Raw genomic sequence first — 24809 nt, 5'->3', positions numbered from 1 at the left:
TGCACATGATGCAGGACAGACAAACGGATGCAGACCAAAGAAAAAAAATGCCCCTAGGTGGGGCATAAAAAGTAACAAATTTTTGATCACCCATTTTATAAATACATTTTGGAATGAATGTGGGGTAGACACTTCGATCAGACAACAACCCAATTATACAAGAACACAAGATACATGGATGCCAAAATACACTGTTATCAATACAATATATCAAGCTGCAAAAGTTTATCATATAAAGGAGAATTGTAGCATATCTTTTAATAACATACTTTAATTGTACACTCATACTTCAACAATTATAAATTTTAAATACAATCTAGTCTATGTCAATAATTAAATGACAACATCAGAGTTAAAACTAGTTTTTCCTCCTAGAAGTACTTTCCTTTCCTTAAATCCTTGGTTGGCAAAATCATTATGATCTCTCACAGGTACCTCACGTCCCTGTAAAAGATACATGCGGATTAATATACTGGTATCAGAAAGAATTTACCACAATTACTGGGTTAATTAATTTGCTTTCTTCATAGATGGGACATATGGTATTATAATGTATATCATTCTCAGTGTGTCCATCTATCTGTCCGTTTACACAACATACAAGAACTAGAGAATGCCATTAAAAAAAACATTTCTATATTGAATATAATTGGGACGAAAGGCTCAGTGTTGAAGACCTTACTTTGACCTATTGTAATGGTTTACTTGTATAAATTGTGACTTTGAAGAAGAGGTGTCTCATTGGCACTCATACCACATCTTCTTACATCTATATATCATATCAATTTTAAAAATGTTCTGTTTTTTGTGATATAATTAAAGCAGGGTTGGCAAAAACCCGGGTTTTATGAGTATTGCCCAGCCCAGTGGGAAATACTGGGAAAACCCGGGTTTTACTGAGTTTTAGTGGGAAATACTGGGCAATACTGGGTAATATAAAATATTTGTCTGAATTTTAAAGAGGATTCAGTGATAAACACAAATGCAATTTATTTAATAAGATATTTATACCCTATTTTGTTTGTTTAGCATTTGTCTAGATTGGCAAACTGTCAATAGAAAGCAAATAAATCATTTTTTTTTTCCAAATGAATATAGCTCCTATTAAGAATTAACAATTACATGTAGTAAAAAAACATCACATTTAGTAAAAAAACATCACATTTAAATAATGTATATGTACTGTCACTTATTAATAAGTAATTATTCAGATTAGAACACAGATTTGTTTATGTAACAATAATCAGTCCTTTCAATTTTATAAGTGTTAATGGCATGACCCTGTAGGGTGTTTATTTAGCAATATGAATGTATAACAATTAAAATTAACAATTCACTTAAACACTGCAATAAAATGCCTTTTCAAAATTTGGATTATTGAAACAATACTTGGTAATTAAAAGGTATCTTTAAATGTGCAAATCTTGTATTCTGCCTACATATAAAATTAATAGAGAAGAGAATGAAATTGAATTTTCTAGGTTATCTGTATAAAAAGTATATATTTAGCTGTTATACTATGAAACTATAACAAGTCTTTACTATTTTATGTTAAAATAAGCTTAAAAAATCATATTGCCCAGTAATGCCCACTATTACCCATTTCTGGGAGTATTGCCCAGCCCGGGAAAACCTCCCGGGTGGGTAATACTTTGCCAACCCTGAATTAAAGGACTATGACAGACAGATCTACTTTAAGGCAATTTTCCCCAAGTGACATACTAACATATGAATGCTTGTATTGATGTTCCTTGTTGTAGATTGTACTTTGACCTATATAATCAGTCTTCACGATGAACTGTTAAATCTAGAGGCCCGGAGCTCAATTTTTGAAAAAATTTAATTAGATTCTATTGGCCTGTAGATATGATTTTAACAGGCCCGAGAGAAATTTTACAAGCCTGGGCTGCCTGGGCTGCCATTCAGCGTGAAGACTGTATAATGGTTTAGTTTTACAAGTTGTGACTTGGATGGAGAGTTGTCTCATTGGCACTCATACCACATCTTCTTATATCTATTATATTGTGGTTGGATTGGTACAAATAATTATTGTATAATATAAGGTTCCTTCCAATTTGAAGATATTCCAGTTTGTCATTCTAAATTTATTATTATGGGACTCTATTTCAAGTTCAACTGTTTGATTTATAAGGCAATATTTCATCATTTATATCATATATAATGATATGCATGTCTATGTAATGTTTTCAATTTTTATACCCCTGTTAACAGGAAAAGTGCTTTGAGCATGAAACTGTAGTGACTTTTTTATATCTATTAAAATAACCTCCCTTTATAGTTTTTTGATAAATTTTTAATGTAACATCTAGGAGTTATAGAACTTTATGTGTTGTAAAAGCGATCGGCGTATCATGCGCTCATGGTGAAAGGTCTGTATTATAATTGAAAGAATTCTGCAGAAAAGTTCACTGGAGCTTCTGACAATCACCATTAAGCATAAAAGTTTTGATCCAGATTTTATAAAGGAGATAATGCAAGTAATATTGATTACTTCAAAATGAAATAGATTAAATAACTTGATTTTTATGCCACTGTCATACAAGTGAGATTTACCTGCCTATAAAACCAGGATTTATCCACCATTTTCTACATAAGAAAATGCCTGTACCAAGCCAGGAATATGACAGTTGTTATCAATACGTTTGGTGAGTTTCAGCTTTTGATTTCGCCATTAAATAAGGGTCTTTCCATTTTGAATTTTTGTGATTTTACTTTTGGTATTAGTTTGCTAATTAAATGTAATGTAATCAATTACATTTGAATTACACCTAAATTCAAATATAATTGTTCACATAGCTGACATGAGTACAACTTGATTCTCATTAATAATGGCAAAAAATGAATGGTAGATGTATCTGCCAAATAAATTCCAATCAACTTCCTGTACCATTCAACCATTGAGACACACAAAATCAGTACTGTAGAGTATGGGAACTGTACTTACATATAATTGTCTTGGTTTACTGCTATAAACATGCCATCCACGAAGAGATTCCCAATTCTACAAATACAATGTATTAACACTTTAAATAATCTTTATTCTTTTTTTTTGGAGGTTTTCAAGCTTTTATCAAAAGAATGATTGCACATTATCTGTAGATATCATTTTTATTTCTGGGTTTCCTTGTACTTTATCCTATCCTATGGTATTACTTTTTGTGTATACACTCATTTCTTCCTAATATTTTATACTATCCTAGGCCTATGACTCTTTGTGATTTATTCTGAGTTTTAACGCCACTTTTAAGCACTGCATTAAGGCTATTTCGTGGTCACGTTTTTATTGGTGGAGGTAGCCAGAGTGCCAGGAGAAAACCATTGACCTTTGATAGGAAAAGTGACAATCTAAGTCAATTTAGATTGGAGTCAAGTGCGACCTCATGAGAAGGATTCGAACTCACAACCTCAGTGTTGAATGGATAGTGATTACAGTAGTCACAACTTAAGACTACTCGGCCACTGAGGCCCCCGCCTTATTGTGTATACACTGATTACTTCCGAATATTTTATACTATCCGATGGTATTACTTTTTGTGTATACACTGATTACTTCCTAATATTTTATACTGTTCTATGGTATGACTTTGTGTATAAGCTGATTACTTCCTTATATTTTATGCTGTCCTATGGTATTACTTTTTGTGTATACACTGATTACTTCTTACTATTTTATACTGTTCTATGGTATTACTTTTTGTGTATACACTGATTACTTCCTTATATTTTATACTGTTCTATGGTATTACTTCTTGTGTATACACTGATTACTTCTTACTATTTATACTGTCCCATGGTATTACTTTTTGTGTATACACTGATTACTTCTTACTATTTTATACTGTCCTATGGTATTACTTTTTGTGTATACACTGATTACTTCCTAGTATTTTATACTGTTCTATGGTATGAATTTGTGTATAAGCTGATTACTTCCTTATATTTTATGCTGTCCAATGGTATTACTTTTTGTGTATACACTGATTACTTCTTACTATTTTATACTGTTCTATGGTATTACTTTTTGTGTATACACTGATTACTTCCTTATATTTTATACTGTTCTATGGTATTACTTTTTGTGTATACATTGATTACTTCTTACTATTTTATACTGTCCCATGGTTTACTTTTTGTGTATACACTGATTACTTCTTACTATTTTATACTGTCCCATGGTATTACTTTTTGTGTATACACTGATTACTTCTTACTATTTTATACTGTCCTATGGTATTACTTTTTGTGTAATACACTGATTTCTTCTTAGTATTTTATACTGTTCTATGGTATTACTTTTTGTGTATACACTGATTACTTCCTTATATTTTATACTGTTCTATGGTATTACTTTTAGTGTATACACTGATTACTTCTTACTATTTTATACTGTCCCATGGTATTACTTTTTGTGTATACACTGATTACTTACTATTTTATACTGTTCTATGGTATTACTTTTTGTGTATACACTGATTACTTCCTTATATTTTATACTGTTCTATGGTATTACTTTTTGTGTATACACTGATTACTTCTTACTATTTTATACTGTCCCATTGTATTACTTTTTGTGTATACACTGATTACTTCTTACTATTTTATACTGTTCTATGGTATTACTTTTTGTGTATTCACTGATTACTTCCTTATATTTTATACTGTTCTATGGTATTACTTTTTGTGTATACACTAATTACTTCTTACTATTTTATACTGTCCTATGGTATTACTTTTTGTGTATACACTGATTTCTTCTTAGTATTTTATACTGTAACAGTCCTATGGAATGACTTTTTGTGTATACACTAATTACTTCTGAAATATTTTATACTGTCCTATGGTATTACTTTTTGTGTATACACTGATTACTTCTTACTATTTTTAAATGTTCTATGGTATTACTTTTTGTGTATACACTGATTTATTCTTAGTATTTTATACTGTCCTATGGAATGACTTTTTGAGTATACACTAATTACTTCTGAAATATTTTATACTATCCTATGGTACAACTTTTTGTGTATACATTGATTACTTTTTAGTATTTTATACTGTCCTATGGTATTATTTTTTGTGTATACTGATTATTACCCAGTATTTCATACTATCCTATTACAGGATTTATTTTGTATACAGATTATTTCCTAGTATTTCATGCTATCATATAATAAGAATTTTGTCTGTCTTAAGTGCAATTACCCTATACCTCTTCTTTTCCAATAAAAAAAAAATTGAATCGTAATTTCCTGTTGATATGCACATCTACGTAGTATGTCCTTATTATCTGAAAAGGTTTCGTGAAATTCTGTTGTGTGGTTTGAGAGGAGTTGCGATGACAAACTGTTGCAGTAGTACATTAAAGTAAATAAGTTCAAAGGGGCGTAACTCCTAGAAAAAAAATTGAATCGCAATTTCCCGTCGATATGCACAACTACATAGTATGTCCTTATTATCTGAAAAGGTTTCGTGAAATTCTGTTGTGTGGTTTGAGAGGAGTTGCGATGACAAGAAACAGGACTGACGGACGGACGGACGGACGGACTGACAGACGGACTGACGGGTCAAAAACATTATACCCTCCGCAACTTCGTTGCGTGGGGTATAATTATGTATTTGACAAAGTGAACTAGATGAAAGTTTGTAACAGTAATAACAGTTATAACAGTAATTACAGTACATTTTAAAGAGTAATTTCTATTTAAACTTACATGTTCTGCATATTTGGCATAATAGAATACCCCCAAAATAACAGCTGAAACCTTGAGAACATTTGGGACAATCCCTCTCAGACCTGTGGCATTGGCCTGACCCTGCAAAGAATAAATAAAATATCATGCCTATAACATTTCAAACTAAAGAATCTAACTGTTTCTTTCATACCTGTACATGTTTTGAATATATAGATATGACTATTACACAGCTGTATCACTGTGTTATTTATAACAGAATTTTCTTTAAGGATTTTTTTTTCTACTCGGTAGCAATGGTCCAAACACACCTTATATTAATCAACTCTTGAGTCCAAAAGCTTTGGAGGAAGTTCATATACAATATATTTATATACATCAATACTAAATAAATCCTTTATATTTGTTGTTAATTCATTTCAGGTTACTATTTTTTGGCTTTTTGTAAATTTTACAAGATAACACCTACATGACCTACAGACATCATCTAAATCATCAATTAAGAAAATGGCTGTTCAAAGCAAACCTTATTACTTTCATTTCTAGACCCAAAGGCACAGACCCATATACCACTTGTGCCATATACATGTGTTTGAAAATATCTGTTAATAATTGAATGTAAACGTGTCCATAATATCCTTTCTCTCAAATAATAGTCTATTGTCAAATCTGTTATTGACCTGTAAAGATCCATCCATATGAATTGCTTTGAAGGGAAATAAATTTTATATCAGTGAAGAGCTAGCAGAAAGAGAAAGTAAAATGAGTATAATTTGCCAGTTTTTTTTATATCTTTTGTTATTCTAAAGATTTAAGATACATGTATCAAGTTATATCTTAATAAATATTGGTTAAAAAACCTATATATACAAATGTATTATGTTCAACCTATGATGATTTGAGTGGGCAGCAGTCCATTTGGGACATTATAGAAACAGTCTCCAGTTGACAACTTTTTTAGGGAAACAGCATATGTTGAAATTGTTTAATAACAGAAACAAATCAGTAATTGGCTATAGACTATTGTTAAATTATTTGTTTTTGGATTCCTTTTGGATTTCCGAAAAGATAGAGAAAATTTCTGGATAAGGGAACTAGGTACTGCAATGCCATATGGTTGCAATGATAATGTCAAAGGAGTAGGAAATTTGTCAAGTCCAGCCTGCAGTGATGTTAATGTAATGAGTTTATTTAATACTACCTTACGAAACCAACGTAGTCATGGACAAAAACGTTACCATCGGCCTAATGTAAAAAAGTCTTCCAAATCGAGATCGGCCTCTGGAAGCTTTGATGACCTTCTTTCTCATCTGCATCATCCGTTAGGGTTACATTACATTAGAACTATTCTTTTTTCACTGCCGGTTAATTTTCTAAAATGTTTGAGAGATTATGCACTTGACAAAGGAGGTACTAATACATTTTCTCCAATATACAGACTTGTCAGTATAATTTGTGATGTAGCTCTTTTCCGTCTCTTTAAACCAGTAAGATCGGAACCTTTACATGAGGAAAAGAGGAAATTCCTTCCTGTTCACTTTAACAATAGAGGAATTGATGCAATCAACATCAGCAACGTTCTACATCACAAGGAGGTAACATCTAAAATTCCTATTTATTTTCAAAATCAGTCTGTTCCTATTGTATCCTACAGTTACACCAAAACCATTGCACCCAAAATCTTTAACTATAAACAAGCATTACAGGACCTTGATTTAGAACAATACCTAAATAAACCTCTGACATGTGACTGTTCCAACTCGCCTTACAATTACAGCCCCTCTGGCCATGTTATTACTGGGGATCTAAACATAATTCAACATGAAAATCTCCGAAAGGTGATTTCTCGTGGTCCTAAGTTTAGAGAACCCCAACACATCAATTGGAACCATAACTTCAAAATAATTATGGATTCCATTGAGAACTACGCCAGAGCATGGGCTAAGCGAGAAGAAGTTCAACTGGACACTTTGTCAGAATGGGTCAAAACAATCAGGTCTCTGATAAAACGTCGCATTCATAAGTTGAAAAACTGTGTGAATGATCGACCTAAGTCCATTTTCAGTGACAAACAGGCTGTGAAATGTCTATCATCTCTTCAAGATAAGTATGTTGTTGTGCCTGCGGACAAAGCTTCAAATAATATTGTCTTTGTATGTAAATCGTATTACTACGAGTGTCTTATAAAAGAATTAGGAATAAATGAACACTCAGGTAATCCCACATACAAAAACATATCATTTGACAAGGATGAGATTTTGGCGAATCATAAGTCCTTCATGGCTTCTATGAACATTGCATTGAACAACAAATCGGAGGACTTACCTTGTTTGTATTGGATACCTAAACTTCACAAAATTCCGTACAAACAACGGTACATTGCCGGCTCATCTGCTTGTTCTACTAAAGAATTGTCCATTAGATTGACTAAAATTCTGTCCGCAGTTAAAGAGGGTCTTCAGATATACTGTGAAACTGTTTACTCACGTAGTGGTATTAACCATATGTGGATTCTGAAAAACTCTAAAGAACTTCTGGATAACTTTAAATCTCGGTCTTTTTCTGAAATTAGTTCTATTAAAACTTTTGATTTTTCAACCTTGTATACAACCATTCCCCATGTGAAATTGAAAACCCGTCTAAAAGAAATAATTCACAATGCTTTTCATCATAAAAATGGTAGCATACGCTATAAATTTATCACTTTGGGATACCACAAGGCATATTTTGTTAATAAGGAACAAAAGGGTAAAACATACTACACAGAGGAACAAGTGATCAGTATGCTGGAGTTTCTTATTGACAACATATTTGTTGAATTTGGAGGTAGACTTTTTCAACAAATTGTCGGCATTCCTATGGGAACGAACTGTGCGCCTCTCCTTGCCGACCTCTTCTTATTTTCATATGAATCGGAGTTCCTTCAGACACTTGTCAAAAACAAGAAGATCAAAGAAGCCAGGTTATTTAATTTCACTTTCAGATATATTGATGATGTTCTTTCCATTAACAATCCGAACTTTTCTGATTGGATTCCATTAATATACCCACCAGAACTAGAAATTAAAGAGACCACAGACACGGCTTCCTCTGCCTCATTTTTAGACTTGTACCTCGAATTTGACATACACAGTCATCTCAGTACCAGAATCTATGACAAACGAGACGATTTTAATTTTGAAATTATCAATTTCCCCCACCTAAGTAGTAATATACCAACTTCACCTGCATATGGAATATACATTTCCCAACTTGTTAGGTATTCAAGAGCTTGCAGCTCCTATTCAGACTTTGTAAAACGTCACCAGTGTCTGAGCAGAAAATTGATGAACCAGGGATATGTCAAAGAACGTCTCGTCCTTTTTCTAAAAAAGTTCATCGGAAGATACCCAGAACTTGTTGATAAATATTCCGTATCAACTTCACAAATAATACAAGATGGTCTTGAAGTATAGATTTTGCGTACTGACGTTTGTTATCATCTTAATTACGTATTATAGTATTCTTTTATATGTCTTTTTTAGATATTCATTTGAAGTGACTCTGTGGTTATGTAAAACCACATACTTTGAACGGCAAAATTATTTCATTTATTGATATTACTTTTACTTAAGGATCTTGACATACTATGAATGACAAAACTATTTTATTCAATAAGACTACTTTTTCTGTTTAGTCTGTTTTTTATGATATACATTTGACGTGAAACTGTACTTATGTATCCCGTCATACTTTGAACCACAACATTGTTTTATTTATTATTATTACTTTTACTGTTAAATCTGGTTTTTGTTATATCTACTTTACGTGAGTCTGCATTTATGTATGCCGTCATACGACAAAATTATTTTTATGTCTACCTGTGCGAATTTCAAACGCGCAATTTTACACCAGTAATGAAAACCTTCTATCATTTATGGGTAGACTTTACATAGATAAATTCAGCCGTATTTGACGTGAAACTGTACTTATGTATCCCGTCATACTTTGAACCACACCATTATTTTATTTATTATTTTTACTGTAAGTCTGTTTTTTGTTATATCTACTTTATGTGAGTCTGCATTTATGTATGCCGTCATACGACAAATTATTTTTATGTCTACCTGTGCGAATTTCAAACGCGCAATTTTACACCAGTAATGAAAACCTTCTTTCATTTATGGGTAGACTTTACATAGATAAATTCAGCCGTATAGGAAAAGCAAAATGAGAATGTTGAATTTGATGTATGCCTTTTTGTGCTACTTTGTTACATTTGTTGTTTATGTAGTGATATTAAGATGATAACACAATATTGACTGTTGTACCCCTATTTTTGACATTTTTACTCTTTGAGTATGTTTGTTTTGTTCATGCATCGTTGACAATGTAATGGAATTTGATGCGACTGTCATACAAGTGAGAGGTTTAGCTAGCTATAAAACCAGGTTCAATCCACCATTTTCTACATTAGAAAATGCCTGTACCAAGTCAGGAATATGACAGTTGTTATCCATTCGTTTGATGTGCTTGGACTTTTGATTTTGCCTTTTGATTTTTGATTTTCCTTTTTGAATTTTCCTCGGAGTTCAGTATTTTTGTGTTTTTACTTTTTTCTTAAACCAATGCATAATTGTACCATTAAAATTTGATACAGATTAATCATTTTTAAAAGAAAATAATAGGACTGAGAGGCAAACAAATTAGACTTAGTTCACTTTACTAGATATGAAGTTAAAAATTTCTTTTCTTCAATCATTTTTCAATGTTCAATGATGTGGCATTTGTCACATTTAATTAAGAATTAATGTAATTCAATTTCTATCTCATTTTTCTACATTTACAACAAATTCTATTTTCTTTAAAATGTTTTTATATCTTCCAGTCTTGTCTTAATATTTTATAATTTTTGCATAAATTGACTTGTATTGTCCATATGCCTTCAACTCTCTGTGTATAAATGTGTTTTTCATTTAATAAATATATATTTTAAGGCATTAGACCATAGGACTAGGTCAGTTAAAAAGAGTTAATGTTATGTCCTTGTTTTTTATACTACATGTTTCAGCTCTAAATAACAATTATTAAATCAATCTCATACTTGTTTACTGTAATAATCTATTATTAGATAGCGCTAACGACAGTGTATGAAACCTCTGCCTGCTAAATGTTAGAACCAGAAATAATAATGGACTTTCTGTCTTTAAACTGGATTTCATCTAATTTCAGGTATTTTGAAAACCCAGATTTTTAGTAAAAAATTAAATTGTATATTTATTTGGTAACTCACAAGTACTGGAGCCAAAGCTCTAAATGTAGCATCCATTGGCATTCTAAACACACGTTTAATGGGATTGACAGGAAGATTCATGGTTTCCAACGCAACGACTGAATTTGGGGGTTCATGTGGTGCTAAACGTTGATCTAACAACCATTGTTTTCTCAGTGCCCGGTCCTCTGCAGTCATCCCTTTGCCTGACAATCGTTCACGTTCATAAGCCATAGGCTCTATATTCATTGCAGGATATCGACTCTTGGCATGTCGAAAATGAGTTTCCATTCTTTTTTCCAGCTCCCATGGTTTTTCGTTCCGTCCTGGGACGTTTTCTAGGTTTTTATTTTCCATTTTTAGAGATGCAGTGATGTTTTTACCACTGCCCTTCAAGCGAATGCTCGGAAACCGTAAAAGATTTCATTCAATGTCAAGGTCACAATAAAGATATGATAAAATAAACGTAACAATTCCCGAACCCAGACCACAATTTAAAATAAAAACAAACAAAAAACACACAAACATTCAACAAAAATAACGAAGACAGAATTAAAAATTATAAATATTTAAGAGTACACATAACTGAATATGAATGAATTTAAGGATTTGTATATTAAGACTTAGTCTAGTTTATAATTAAATTTGAGAATGAATGTAATTTTATTCTTTTATTGAGCATTCACAATATATATTGTTGTAGGTTCTGACTCTGACAATGCTAATTTTCTGCATCCATTGAAATTTTCAAAAGTTGTAAAATTGGCTATTATGTAAGGTCCTGAACGTATATATTGCCACTCTGTAAATACCTTGTTCAATATGGAAACATATACAACAGGAACTAACTGATACATTTGCACATTTTTCTTCTATAAGTGTCACTATTCATAGTTGTAAAATTGTGGGAATTTTTCAAATATTTTTAAAAATTTTGAAATTGTCTCAAAATTGAGCAAAAAATATCGAAAATTGACATTTTTAAAACAGGGGCTAAAATAAATAAAAATTTAAAAAAAAGCACTCCTTTTTCTTGATTATTAAGGAGAACTAGATACTATTTTAGTAGAATAGTACTGGGGGATGTACAAAAAAAATCAAAATATAATGATATTTTTCTGATATGGAAAAATTAGTGAAATCAGTGATTTCTTGTTGGTTACCATGGCAACAGAGCTTTTTTTTGTAAATGTCTTAATCATATCAGTTTTCAAACAATAAACTATATCCAACAATATGTACTAAGGCAGCAACCATTTGATTTTCTGGGGGGGGGGCTATGGTTTTTTTTTCTGGACAAATTTTTTTTTTCGCCTGCGGCGAAAAACAATCTATTTTTTTCGCGACAAGTCGAAAACAATTTTTTTCTTTCAATTTTAGCATTACATATAGTGGCAGCTGAGGGGGAAACAAACAATTTTTTTTTCTCAGAATCAAAAACAAATTATTTTTTTCTCCGAAAACTGGAAACAAACTTTTTTTTCCAAAAAAAACCATAGCCCCCCCCCCCCCCCACAAAATCAAATGGTTGCTGCCTAACTATTTATGCCTATAAAGATATTAAACTATCAGAATAAAGTGTTGAAATCATACTAGTTTAGCCCTGAAATCAGCAGAATTTACATCCTAACCAAGTACCTAATTGTTACCATGGCAACCAGATGGATAATGGTTCAAAAAATAACAAAAATGTGAATGATATAACTTATTACACTCAAAAACTGAGAATGAGCCAAATCTAAAACCCCTCATGTGCCACTGCCTGCTTGATTCTTACAGATCCCAGTACTCAAATGTACACTGTGATGTTTATTTTTGTAATAATCAATTATGGCAATGATTTGTAATGTAAGATCTTACTATACAAATCCTTGATTATGGTAATTAATTGTAACATATTTTCTAATGCATGCCATTTGGTTTGGTCCCAGTAATTTGGGAAACAGTGGCGGATGCAGGAATTTTCGAAAGGGGGGGTGCTAGCCCAGGGCAAAGGGGGGGTGCAGGGGGGGTGCAAACATATGTCCCGATTCAAATGCATTGATCGGCCAAAATAAAGGGGGGGTGCGGACCCCCGGAACCCCCCCTCTGGATCCGCCACTGGGAAATTAAAATATTCCATTCTTTTCTATAGTCTATTCTATACAAATCCTTACTGAATTTTATGAACGCCTTTAAGATCAAAGTCAAAATACATTCATTTACACCGACAATAACTGAACTAGGCTATTACTTAGTTGGTTGGGGTTTTTTTTAAGAAAAAAAAAAGAATCATGTTATGCAACATTGACCAGTCCAATGACAACAATCTGAGGTATGATCAGATTTTTTTCCCTAAAAAAAATATACCTATCCCCATTTTGATGAAAAAAGATATTATAACCAAGCAGATGGCAAAAACAATATTCTGAATCTAAATTTCACCATACTTAGGCAGCAACCATTTGATTTTCTGGGGGGGGGGGCTATGGTTTTTTTTTCTGTACAAACTTTTTTTTTCGCCTGCGGCGAAAAACAATCTATTTTTTTCGCGACAAGTCGAAAACAATTTTTTTCTTTCAATTTTAGCATTACATATAGTGGCAGCTGAGGGTGAAACAAACAATTTTTTTTTCTCAGAATCAAAAACAAATTATTTTTTTCTCCAAAAACTGGAAACAAACTTTTTTTTCCAAAAAAAACCATAGCCCCCCCCAGAAAATCAAATGGTTGCTGCCTTAGAGTTTTAAATTTTGAATAAAAAATATTTGATTGATAGCGTCGAAAACTTAATTGGAAAACCCATGAAAATTTTGTCAAGGTTTGCATGTTTATCTTTGTCAAAGATGTAAAGATGAACATATAGACATCAGAGACACATAAACAGACAGACAACAGAGACAGATGAACAGACGGACAACAGAGAAATGACGAACAGGTAGACAACATATACTAGATAAACCTATAGACAACAGTCAGATGAACGGAGAGACATCAGAGACAGATAAACAGACAGACAACAGAGACAGATAAACAAATAGACATCAGAGACAGATAAACAGACAGACAACAAAGACAGAGGAACAGACGGACACACAGATAGACAACATATAGACAACAGAGACAGATGAATGACGAACAGATAGACAACATATAGATAAACATATAGACAACAAAGACAGATGAACATAGAGGCAACAGAGACAGAGGAACAGGCGAACAACATAGACAGATGAACAGACTGACAACAGAGACAGATGAACAAATAGGCAACAGAGACAGTGGAACAGACGGAAAGCATAGACAGATGAATAGACAGACAACAGAGACATATGAACAAAAAGATAATAAACAGATGAACAGACAGACAACAATGACAACAGAGGCACGAATAGACTGACAACAGAGACAAATAAACAGATAGGCAACAGAGACAGAGGAACAGACAACCAACCAACCAACAGAAAGATGAAGAGACATACAACAGAGACAGATGAACAGATAGACAACAGACAGACAACAGAGACAGATGAACAGATAGACAACAGACAGACAACAGAGACAGATGCACAGATAGACAACAGACAGATGTACAAACAGATAACAGAGACAGATGAACAGACAACCGACAGAAAGATGAACAGACATCCAACAGAGACAGATAAACAACAGAGACAGATGAACAGACAGATGTACAAACAGACAACAGAGACAGATGAACAGACAACCAACAGAAAGATGAACAGACATACAACAGAGACAGATGAACAGACAACCAACAGAAAGATGAACAGACATACAACAGAGACAGATTAACAAACAGACAACAGAGACAGATGTACAAACAGACAACCAACAGAAAGATAAACAGACATACAACAGAGACAGATTAACAGACAACCAACAGAAAGATGAACAGACATACAACAGAGACAGATGAACAGACAACCAACAGAAAGATGAACAGACATACAACAGAGACAGATGAACAGACAACAAACAGAAAGATGAACAGACATACAACAGAGACAGATGAACAGACAAACAACAGAAAGATGAACAGACATACAACAGAGACAGATTAACAAACAGACAACAGAGACAGATGAACAAACAGACAACAGAGACAGGTAAACAGATAGATATTATGGATCTATCACAAGTAGGTTCTATCAAACTAACTTATAAAGTAGAAAACTTAACATTGAAAATTGCTAAATAATTCAAAGTCACTTACCATGTCCTAGGGAGCATAGCCTCAAAATAGTCATCAAACTGATATACTGATATAAATGCAACTTTCTGTTAAATACCAATGATCTATCACAAGTAGTTCTCATTAATTAACTTAAGCAGAATCCTTTAAAAACAATCATTGAAGCTAGAACTGTTGCCGTCACCAGAAAAGCTATCCCTTTGTCCCACTTTCAGTGACTTTTGTCTCAGGAGAGACAAAATTTGATCAAAGTCTCAAATGGCTTGGTTGCATTTGTGAATAAATTTTGCTGAAAAATTACCAAGTTCCAAAGTCTGGAAAAAAATGAGAAAAAATCCTCAAACAATCCCATAATAGCAGGTGCTCAACTTCAACATATGTGCAATTTTCCTGTGAAGTTTCAGGGATCTGGATTGTAAAACGAAGGAGGAGTTGACTACACAAATCAAGTACCAACTTTTCTCTGCCTGCCCATCCTCCTTACATCACCATACTACTGATTTTGGAGTTAGTTCAACCCAGTCAAATGTTGGTGATAACCATCCTCAACAATGACCCTTTCAAGATTAGTTTAAACATATTTATTTATAGTGGATTGGGAAACAAGTTATTGAAACTTATATTAATCCCTTTCCACTTTGCGGGTGCGAGTGCTGCCTTGTAGTGGCATTAGCCTGCTCTTTTTCTAAATCTTCAAGGATGTCTTTTACGTGCAAGAGATATGGTTCTCTCCTTACAAGGGTCAGCCATTTATCGTCCCCTTTCGATGGACTGTCATCGTTTCCTCAAGAAAATACTCACAATGGTGTCAAGGGGATCCGAAAATTTAGTCCCTGAAATCATCATCCAGAAACGGGAATCAAAACAGGAACCTTTGTGTTAGTACATGTAGTCCGATGCACTAACCACTACACAATGGCTCTCATTTCAAGATTAATGGAACAGTGTCAAGTCCCCCTTCTAAAATTTCCTTGAAATGTACCTAAATGGCTTGAACAGCAGATATACATGTGATGGTATTCTAACATTGTTTTGATTTATGTTCTTGGTTATTTTTTGTGTAATGTGTTTTGACCTCTAAATATATTTTATGGGTTTTTTGTTGGTTTAATGTCACTGAAATAACACACATTTCATTTTACTGATCAGATACATTTTAATAGCATGGTCACATTTACAATCTATTACAACAAAGTAAAAATGTTTACATGTAACAAAGAAGAACAAAACTGTAACCACACAATCAGCTACAAGATGAACAAATAGTATGCAATGACTGGAAATCTAATACCGGTACTCTTCTCTCCTATTAATGTGGAAGACATGTGTTTCTTTGTGATCAATCATATTAAAAATCTTACTTTGAATATCATATCATATTATTAACATTATATTTTAGTTACTCAATATGCATGTAATATCCTATCATATTCTGAATGTCAAATTTAATAATATAATAAGTCACTAAACATTTCTGTTTATTTGCTAAGAACATTGTCACAAATTAATAGTCTTTTTTAAAAAGTATTGAACAGATAAAGATAATTAGTAATCATTTTGCATGGATAAAATCATATACTATTGTACAGTAAAACATTTCAATCAGTTAACTGCCATAGAGGATAGAGTAAGCAGTTCATTCATTAATAGTACCTGGATCTGAAAAAACATACATGTCTGGGAAAGTATCTATCACTCAATGCATTTATGATATGCTAATCACTTTTACCAAAAATATGCTGTTTGATAAAAAAAATAAAATAATGTATAACTTTTCTCCAACAAAAATGTTGGTCTCTAATGCATAACTTAACTGAAGTCCCCCATGCCAAACATGGGAGATTGACTAGATTTTTTGGCAAAAGATCGGTAGTTATTATAAAACCTAGTGCACTTAACATATGCTCTGCAAGTTCCAATTTTTTGGCATATCTGATTGTTATCTGAAACCTCAGTCAATATTCTCTTTATCCTTAGCTCCCCTTTTTCCAATACATGTACAAAAATTCACAAAATGCACTTTTTCATGACGATACAATAACATTTATAACTTCATTTTGTAAGCAAAGCCAGTAAAAGCTGTCTTTTGATGTCAAGTCCTGTATAACTCAGTGTCTCTAAGTTGGTCCGTCCTGAACATGCATGAAATATTTGCCACTGGACATTAAGCAACCAAAAATCAATCAATCTCTAATTTGGTTACTTTCATTTTCTATGTGTTGTTATATCTCCATATCACAAAAAATCTGCCTAAATTTCTTGGTATTTTCAGACTTGCCAGAAGCTATTTTTCTTCCTCTTTTTTGTACTAGCATGTATGGTGTAAAATTATCCCCTGGTTTGGAACATAAAGTACAGAAATGCTTGTACAGATGGACTATGACATAGAAAGCATTCAGGTACAATCCTGATCACAAATTTCATTGGTCAAATAAAATATTGATTTATTTTGTGTCCTCCTCATTCGGTTCATTTCGCAGTATTATTGATATTCTTCTGTCTTTTGGTATAATTTGTCCTTTAAATTTAGATTCTGCTTCAGGAAGAACTTCATGGGAGTACTCATACCTTATAGCATCTCTGAAATAAAGGAAGTCCATGTATACTTGTTTTATAGTACATGTAAAACTTAGCCAATCAAGTATGTAATACTAATACAACATTATTTTTTAATTTGATGTATCATAATACAACTTTAACAAAAAGTTGGATATGATAATCAGAATCTTTTGTCTTTGGTTTTCAAACTATGGATTGTTAAAAGATATATTTGTTATTATAATAACTTATTATGCAAAATCTTTGCACTTTGTTAATGTCTTATAAAACTAATTTTCACACTCAATAAATGAATCGCACTTAAAAAATCAATAACAAATTCATGGCTATCATGAGCTATTTCTTAATTTCATACTCACTTCATTATGTATAGTGACCTTCTTTTCAGTAATATATCAGCATATTTATTTTTATCCTTATCATGTACCAATCTCATCACAGAAGAAGACAATAAACTTAATCCAGCAATGGTATTACCACAAAACTGTAAGTAAAATAAGACAATAAACTTAATCCAGCAATTGTATTACCACAAAACTGTAAGTAAAATCAAATTCATTAATATTAAATGCCTTTATTTTCTTATTTGTGCCCTCAAACGCAAATAAAGTATTTATGAACAAAAACTCAAACACATATCTATGGGAAACAGCTCGCCTAGACAAGTGCAGCAAAGTTTTATTATCAAATAATTCAACTGTCCTCAAATCACTTTGCCAGCACACTAAGACCGCTGCAGCATTCATGTCTTACAAACATATCTACAATGAAAAATAATGAAATAGAATCTTTCATATCACAAAACCATAATTTCATAAACTTCACTGCACTAAGACTGAGCTTCAAATGACCAAGCTATGAAAATGTATTTTCAATGTTAACTTTTACCGAAATGACCAGTCTGTGCTATCATACAAAGAACTTTAAACTCTTAACTTTGTTAAGGTGACTTATTGTTATGCTAAAATTAATTAAATATTATTGTAAACATAAACACATGTTCCCAATATAACAACAAACCCATGTGCCATCGATAGTTAATAAATACATTTATTTTAGTTATTTCTCTATACCTCTCGAGAATATGTGAATAAATGAAGAAAACTTTATACATTTTCTAAAATGTTATCTTTCTAGAATGCCAAGGTATACAAGATCATACAAGTGTTAAGTCACAAAGTTTCCTCTTTACAATATATGAAATTAAGTGACGTTCTTGCATTGTGTTCACTCCATATTTACAAATTACAACAATACTTTCACACAGATACAATGTATAATTTAGTACATTGTATATCAGATTGGTATAAAAAAAATTGTTGATTGTACTGTAAAATACCATTTCTTGTTAGGTTAGTTTTCCTCTATGATAAGACAAAGTCAAGTATATATATTGGATATTGACATCCCCAAGATGTTACACAAGTTACTTCTGGACTGACTAATGGTATATTTGTCCAAAGCTGCATGGTTAATTTGAACTAAATTTACCATTATACAAGTTATAAGGGTAAACACATTTGTAAAGCATGTTCACTACATTACACTAGTCATTGTGGGGCCTTTAATAGCTTGCTGTTCGATGTGAGCAAAGGCTCTGTGTTGAAAGTGGTACTTTGACCTATAATTGTTTACTTTTTAACCAATTGAATGTATGGAAGGAGAGTTGTCTCATTTACACTCATACAACATCTTCCAATTTCTAATTCTATCATTTGCAAATAACTGTACAAAGTCAGGAATAAGACAGTGAAGAATATATTGTTTTATAAGAGCAGATTAGTCTTAATGCATATAAACTTAATGCAGTTTAACTTAAAAATTAACTCCCCTACATTTATTATGAAAAATTCTAGGCCAAACTTTTTTAGTCAAAAATTATATTTTTTATAGTGCTTTTTGTAGGTTGAAAAAAAGGAGCAGATCTATTTTTATTTTTAATACTCTTGATATATATTTTTATGACAGCCACATACAGTAGCTTTAATTTGATCTTACATTCTACTTGATCTAATAAATTCAATCCGATTTACTACTTAGTTTTACATAAAATAAATAGGGAATGTGTCCATGGGACACAGATGATGCCCCCGCTTGCATTTAAAGTAATTGAGGGACATAAGTTAAGAACAGTAAAAGTGCCAAACCCAAATTTGTACTTAATCTGAGTTTTGTTGTACATGTAATAAGCATAAGTTTCATAACATTTGCTATTGTGCAAACTAAAGTTAGAGAATGGAAACAATAAATTTGTTAAAGGGCATAACTTTAGAATTGTTACAGTGAAGCTACCCAAATTGAAACTTGATCTGTAATTTGAGGTAATAAGCATTATGTATAAGTTTCATAACATTTCGACGAGGCAAACTAAAGTCTGAGAATGGAAACCAATTTTGGGACATATGTAGCAATGGATATACAAAGGGTAAAACTTAATGCCCACTCCGCTATGATGGAATAAAAAGGTTTAAATCTAAAATCTGAAATATTTCACAATACCTAAACTGTTTCCCTCCTTTATTTTGCATACAATCACCAAGTTGAAAATAAACTAATTGTACCTTTCATCAGGCGGAAACCCAGTTAAAATAGAACAAAAGAATCGAAGCTCTTTGTTAGAAAAGGCGATAAATGCTCACTGTAATGTTTACTATAGTAACAACATTTTTAAAAGTTAATAGAAACAAATAAAACGACAATTTTTTTCCCAATAACGAAGTGTTTTATTTTAAAAACACCATTTGCATAAGTTTTCAATTCATCTATTACATAGTAATGCAGAACAATTAGATATCAAGTCCACGACATGGGTATCTATCAAGTTGGATGTAGAAAATGCATAACCTCCGAATTTTTTTTAAAATTACCTCGTACGGAGAACATATCAATCTTTTAGTTCAGTAATTTTTGTGTCTGTCCTTCCATTATTTGACTCAAGAAAAAATTCCCAAAAATGGGTAACAATTGTATCGAAAAGAGAAAATCAAGGGCACCTTTCTATGTTAGCTATATAGGGTGTGTTTGAGGTGTATATCTTGTCCTTTAACGTACAAAGTAAAAGTATTTGATATATCATCTCGCTTCAGATTCTATCATTTTTATATATCAAAGCTACAGGTTGACTTTATAACATAAAAAAATCACAGTACGAAAAGATGAAATATATGGGTCAAGTGAAATACACATCTAATGAATCACAAAAACAGAGTAGGTGTGTTTGAATACATGTAGCTATTTTTTTACTAAAAGTACTTGACGACAGTCTTTTAAGTTGGATGATGAAAATGCATATATCTTTGAAAAAATATTTTTTTTTGTGTGTGATAACTAGGTTTTATAATCTTCACCACTGAAAATTTTTAGTCTGCTCTTCCACGAAATATTTAATTAGAATTTTTTTTAAATGTTTTAGAATTTTCAAAAATTCCACCTGACAACCGATCAGACAATAGTTTGAAGTTGACCCAATGCAGACAAGATCATTAACTGGTGCTCATTAGCTAGTAGATACATTTTTCTTTTAAAATACAACTGACATATAAGGATCGTAATGGTGCTATGTGGATAAATTTATCGGTTTTCAAGAGCAAAATTGGAAGCATGTCATCCCTACAATGGCTTCCATTTCTACGATTGTGAAAATGAACTGGCGTAATGGGGAGATAATTTTGACGAAGTAAAATCCCAACTGTCATATGGTTACAAGAAAGCATCTGAAAGCTTGCACAAATTAAATTAAAAAGTTACAGTTTAGTTAAAAATATAAATCATACATGTACAATGAGATACATGTAGTTGAATTCGAAATAATCCTTTTTTTTATTGTAGTAATAAACCAATTTTCAAGACATTTTGACAAAATTATTTTTTTGGATTTTTAAAAGTTTTAAAACATATTGAAGTTCAGGTCAAGTATTGTCACTTACTTTGGACTTCAGTTAAACAAAATACCAGCATCAACGAACTGTCAAACATAAACATATCCCTACTCTGGGCCATGGCTGCCTCAATATAGGGTTTTATATATCATTTCTGTTCGTAGACAAGATTACACTGTACGTACATGCACATGTATGTTAACTTTAGAACAACTCACCCTTACTGCATCAATATGTGGTTTGATATATCCTTTCTTTTCTAGGTCTAAAATATGTACGTATGCTAACTTTGGAACCTCTGGTGGGAAAGCAATATCTTTAACTCTATTCAAAATTTTCTGGTTTTCTTCATTCCACGATCTTCTTTCTGTTTCTCTAAAACCATGGATTGCCTACATTTTAAAAAACTACATGTCAAGACCCGAAAAAAAATCAAACATTGACAAAGAATCATTGGAACTGATCTTTCTTTATAAACATGATGAAATGAAATATTATTTGCAAAATTTTGGTACTTTTTCTCTATCACATCTAACATTGTTTAACTACAAACATGATATGCATGGTACATGTGAATGTATTAAAAACATTTTTTTGAACAAAATTCATTGTCAGCAATGGTTACTTAAAAACTGCTATGATTATTTAATCACTTGCAAAAAAAAATATTTAAAGATTAAATTATTACTTTTTCTCCTTAGTCCTGTTAGTATCAATTTAAAAAAAAATTATATTGTGACTCTTTAATCATTAACATTACACTACTTTTCCATTTTAATGTACATGTATAATTCAAATATAGTTGACAACTAATAATTAATCATTATAAATTGATTCTATCATTACAATAATTTTTCAAGTCATCTCCAATTTATCTGTTTTTGTATCAATTGATAAATAAATAAATACTTAAAATACAAAAAAGTGATGGACAGGCAGGTTGGAGTATATTGCCTTCTAAGACTCTACATGTATAACATCATAAACATGTATCAATCAGTATGCATTCAATAGACAACTTTCAAATTCGTTGCAAATCCGTCAAAAAGTTTGGTTTTAGTAAACATCATTTTAGGGGTGTCGTCACTTCTGTTCCTTTGTTGAGCGATTGGTGGAATAAATGATAATGCTAAATTGCACAAACTATTCAGCAAATTAATTTTTTTATAATTGATATTCAGCACTGCTATATATATATATATATATCATAAAAGAATTGTGATTAGGTACCTACATGTAAGGAAAAAATAATGTTTCTAGTTTACAGGTTGGGAACAAACCCTCTATATGGTGATTATACCTGTATAGAGGGATAATCCTTCTATAGAGACATAAAATTATCCCTCTACAGAGTTTTTTTTTTCGTTTAGATTGGATTTAAATCAAAATAGGGCAGAATGGCATTTTCTACTTATTATGACGGTAACCTGCAACACTTGTTGCACCAATTGATGTACCTTATTTAATATGCACATGCCCAGTTTACTGCTTATCTGACTAAATATACAATCTATTGTTCACCATAATTGAAAGCTGTGATGATCAGGTAAATTCCACTCACTTATGCCTCACTGAACAGAATTTCTATTGTTAGATTTAACATAAAATTTTAAGGTCAACTATCCCTTTTGTTGTTGTTCAGATAGGTATACAATAGATAGCAAGTTTTGTCACTGAAGCAGAAAACTGGTCATCTCAATTTTTAGAAAAGTGCAATTATTGATGCATATAATGCTAGAGATTATAGCCAATAAAACTAGAAAATGCCATTCTGCCCTACTTTGCTTTAAATCCAGTCTAAACAAAAATACCCCTCTATAGAGGCCATTAGAGGGATAATTTTATCCCTCTAAAGAAAGATTATCCCTTTTATAAAGGTATAATCACCATATAGAGGGTTTGTTCACAACCTGGTTTATCCTGCACAATGACGATCACCAAGACACTTGATGAATGTTTGTAGTGCAAGGATACAGGCCCCTTTATCCAGGTTGGGAACAAACCCTCTATATGGTGATTATACCTGTATAGAGGGATAATCCTTCTATAGAGGGGTAAATTTATCCCTCTATAGAGGAGTATTTTTGTTTAGACTGGATTTAAATCAAAATAGGGCAGATTATGGCATTCTCTACTTATTATGGCAGTAACCTGGAACAGTTGATGCACCAATTGATGTACTTAATTTAATATGCACATGCCCAGTTTGATGCTTATCTGACTAAATATAAAATCTATTGTTCACCATGATTGAAAGCTGTGATGATCAGGTAAATTCTACTCACTTATGCCTCACTGAACAGAATTTCTATTGTTAGATTTAACATGAAATTTAAAGGTCAACTATTCCTTTTGTTGTTGATCAGGTGTTCAGATAGGTATACAATAGATTGCAAGTTTTGTCACTTTAGCAGAAAACTGGTTATCCCAATTTTTAGTAAAGTGCATATGTTGATGCATATAATGCTAGAGATTATAGCCAACATAACTAGAAAATGCCATTCTGCCCTAATTTGCTTTAAATCCAGTGCAAACGAAAATACCCTTCTATAGAGGGATAATTTTATCCCTCTAAAGAAGGATTATCCCTCTATACAGGTATAATCACCTTCCAGGGGGTTTGTTCCCAACCTGTTATCTGGTAAATGACGTCACAAAGGCGCGCATAATTGACAAGTTTTTTCCAGTGACTGACAAACTCGAAAGTGGTCTATCATAATTACAGTTTGAGTTGTCATTTTTGTAAAAGGTACAAGTTGTCTTCCAGTCATATTATTTTGTAGAAGTAGAAGTACCCAATAGACAATACTTACATTGTCCCAGTGGTCGTATTCATATCTAAGCCTCCTCATATATGGGTCAACTTCATGAAAAAGTGACATTTCTTCGTTTTCACTAAGGAAATCTTCTTGTACCAACATATTGGTATGAATTTCTTTTTCTAAAGAAATATCCTTAGTATCATAATAAGTCGTTATATAATTACTTGAAATTGTTTTATTTACGCCCTCATTTATCCGCATTGAAAACAGATTAGTCAAATTGACCTTTGTAAATGGCTTAAGCAATCTGCTTAATTGCATTTTCCTTCCATAGCTTCGTAGCATTTTCTTCTACTTAAGCAGGGATGACCTACAACCGTTTAATACATTTAGGAAGTCGAAAGTTGTTGACAAAAATCTCCATCTTGGAATCTGTATCAGCGCTGCGCTTTATAT

The 24809-nt window shown here is 32.1% G+C and overlaps 2 protein-coding genes across 2 annotated transcripts; both read right to left on the bottom strand.

The window, feature by feature from the left end:
* Positions 1-243: 243 nt before the first annotated feature.
* On the bottom strand, positions 244-11399 carry LOC143064273 (uncharacterized). The gene is made up of 4 exons (XM_076237007.1): positions 10981-11399; positions 5730-5831; positions 2966-3022; positions 244-444 (listed from the first exon to the last, which is right to left on the bottom strand). The coding sequence occupies exons 1-4, from the start codon at positions 11314-11316 to the stop codon at positions 334-336; spliced, it is 606 nt and encodes a 201-aa protein (XP_076093122.1). The 5' UTR covers positions 11317-11399; the 3' UTR covers positions 244-333.
* Positions 11400-16285: 4886 nt separating this feature from the next.
* On the bottom strand, positions 16286-24809 carry LOC143064267 (alpha-ketoglutarate-dependent dioxygenase alkB homolog 7, mitochondrial-like). Its single transcript, XM_076236994.1, has 4 exons — positions 24405-24809; positions 21810-21983; positions 18073-18197; positions 16286-17734 (listed from the first exon to the last, which is right to left on the bottom strand). Exons 1-4 carry the CDS (start codon positions 24696-24698, stop codon positions 17599-17601), a joined length of 729 nt encoding a protein of 242 aa, XP_076093109.1. The 5' UTR covers positions 24699-24809; the 3' UTR covers positions 16286-17598.

Source organism: Mytilus galloprovincialis, chromosome 1, assembly GCF_965363235.1.
Source record: "Mytilus galloprovincialis chromosome 1, xbMytGall1.hap1.1, whole genome shotgun sequence".
Lineage (NCBI taxonomy): Eukaryota > Metazoa > Mollusca > Bivalvia > Mytilida > Mytilidae > Mytilus > Mytilus galloprovincialis.
The sequence above is the reverse complement of the archived record's forward strand: the minus strand, read 5'-3'. Positions and strand labels throughout refer to the sequence as shown.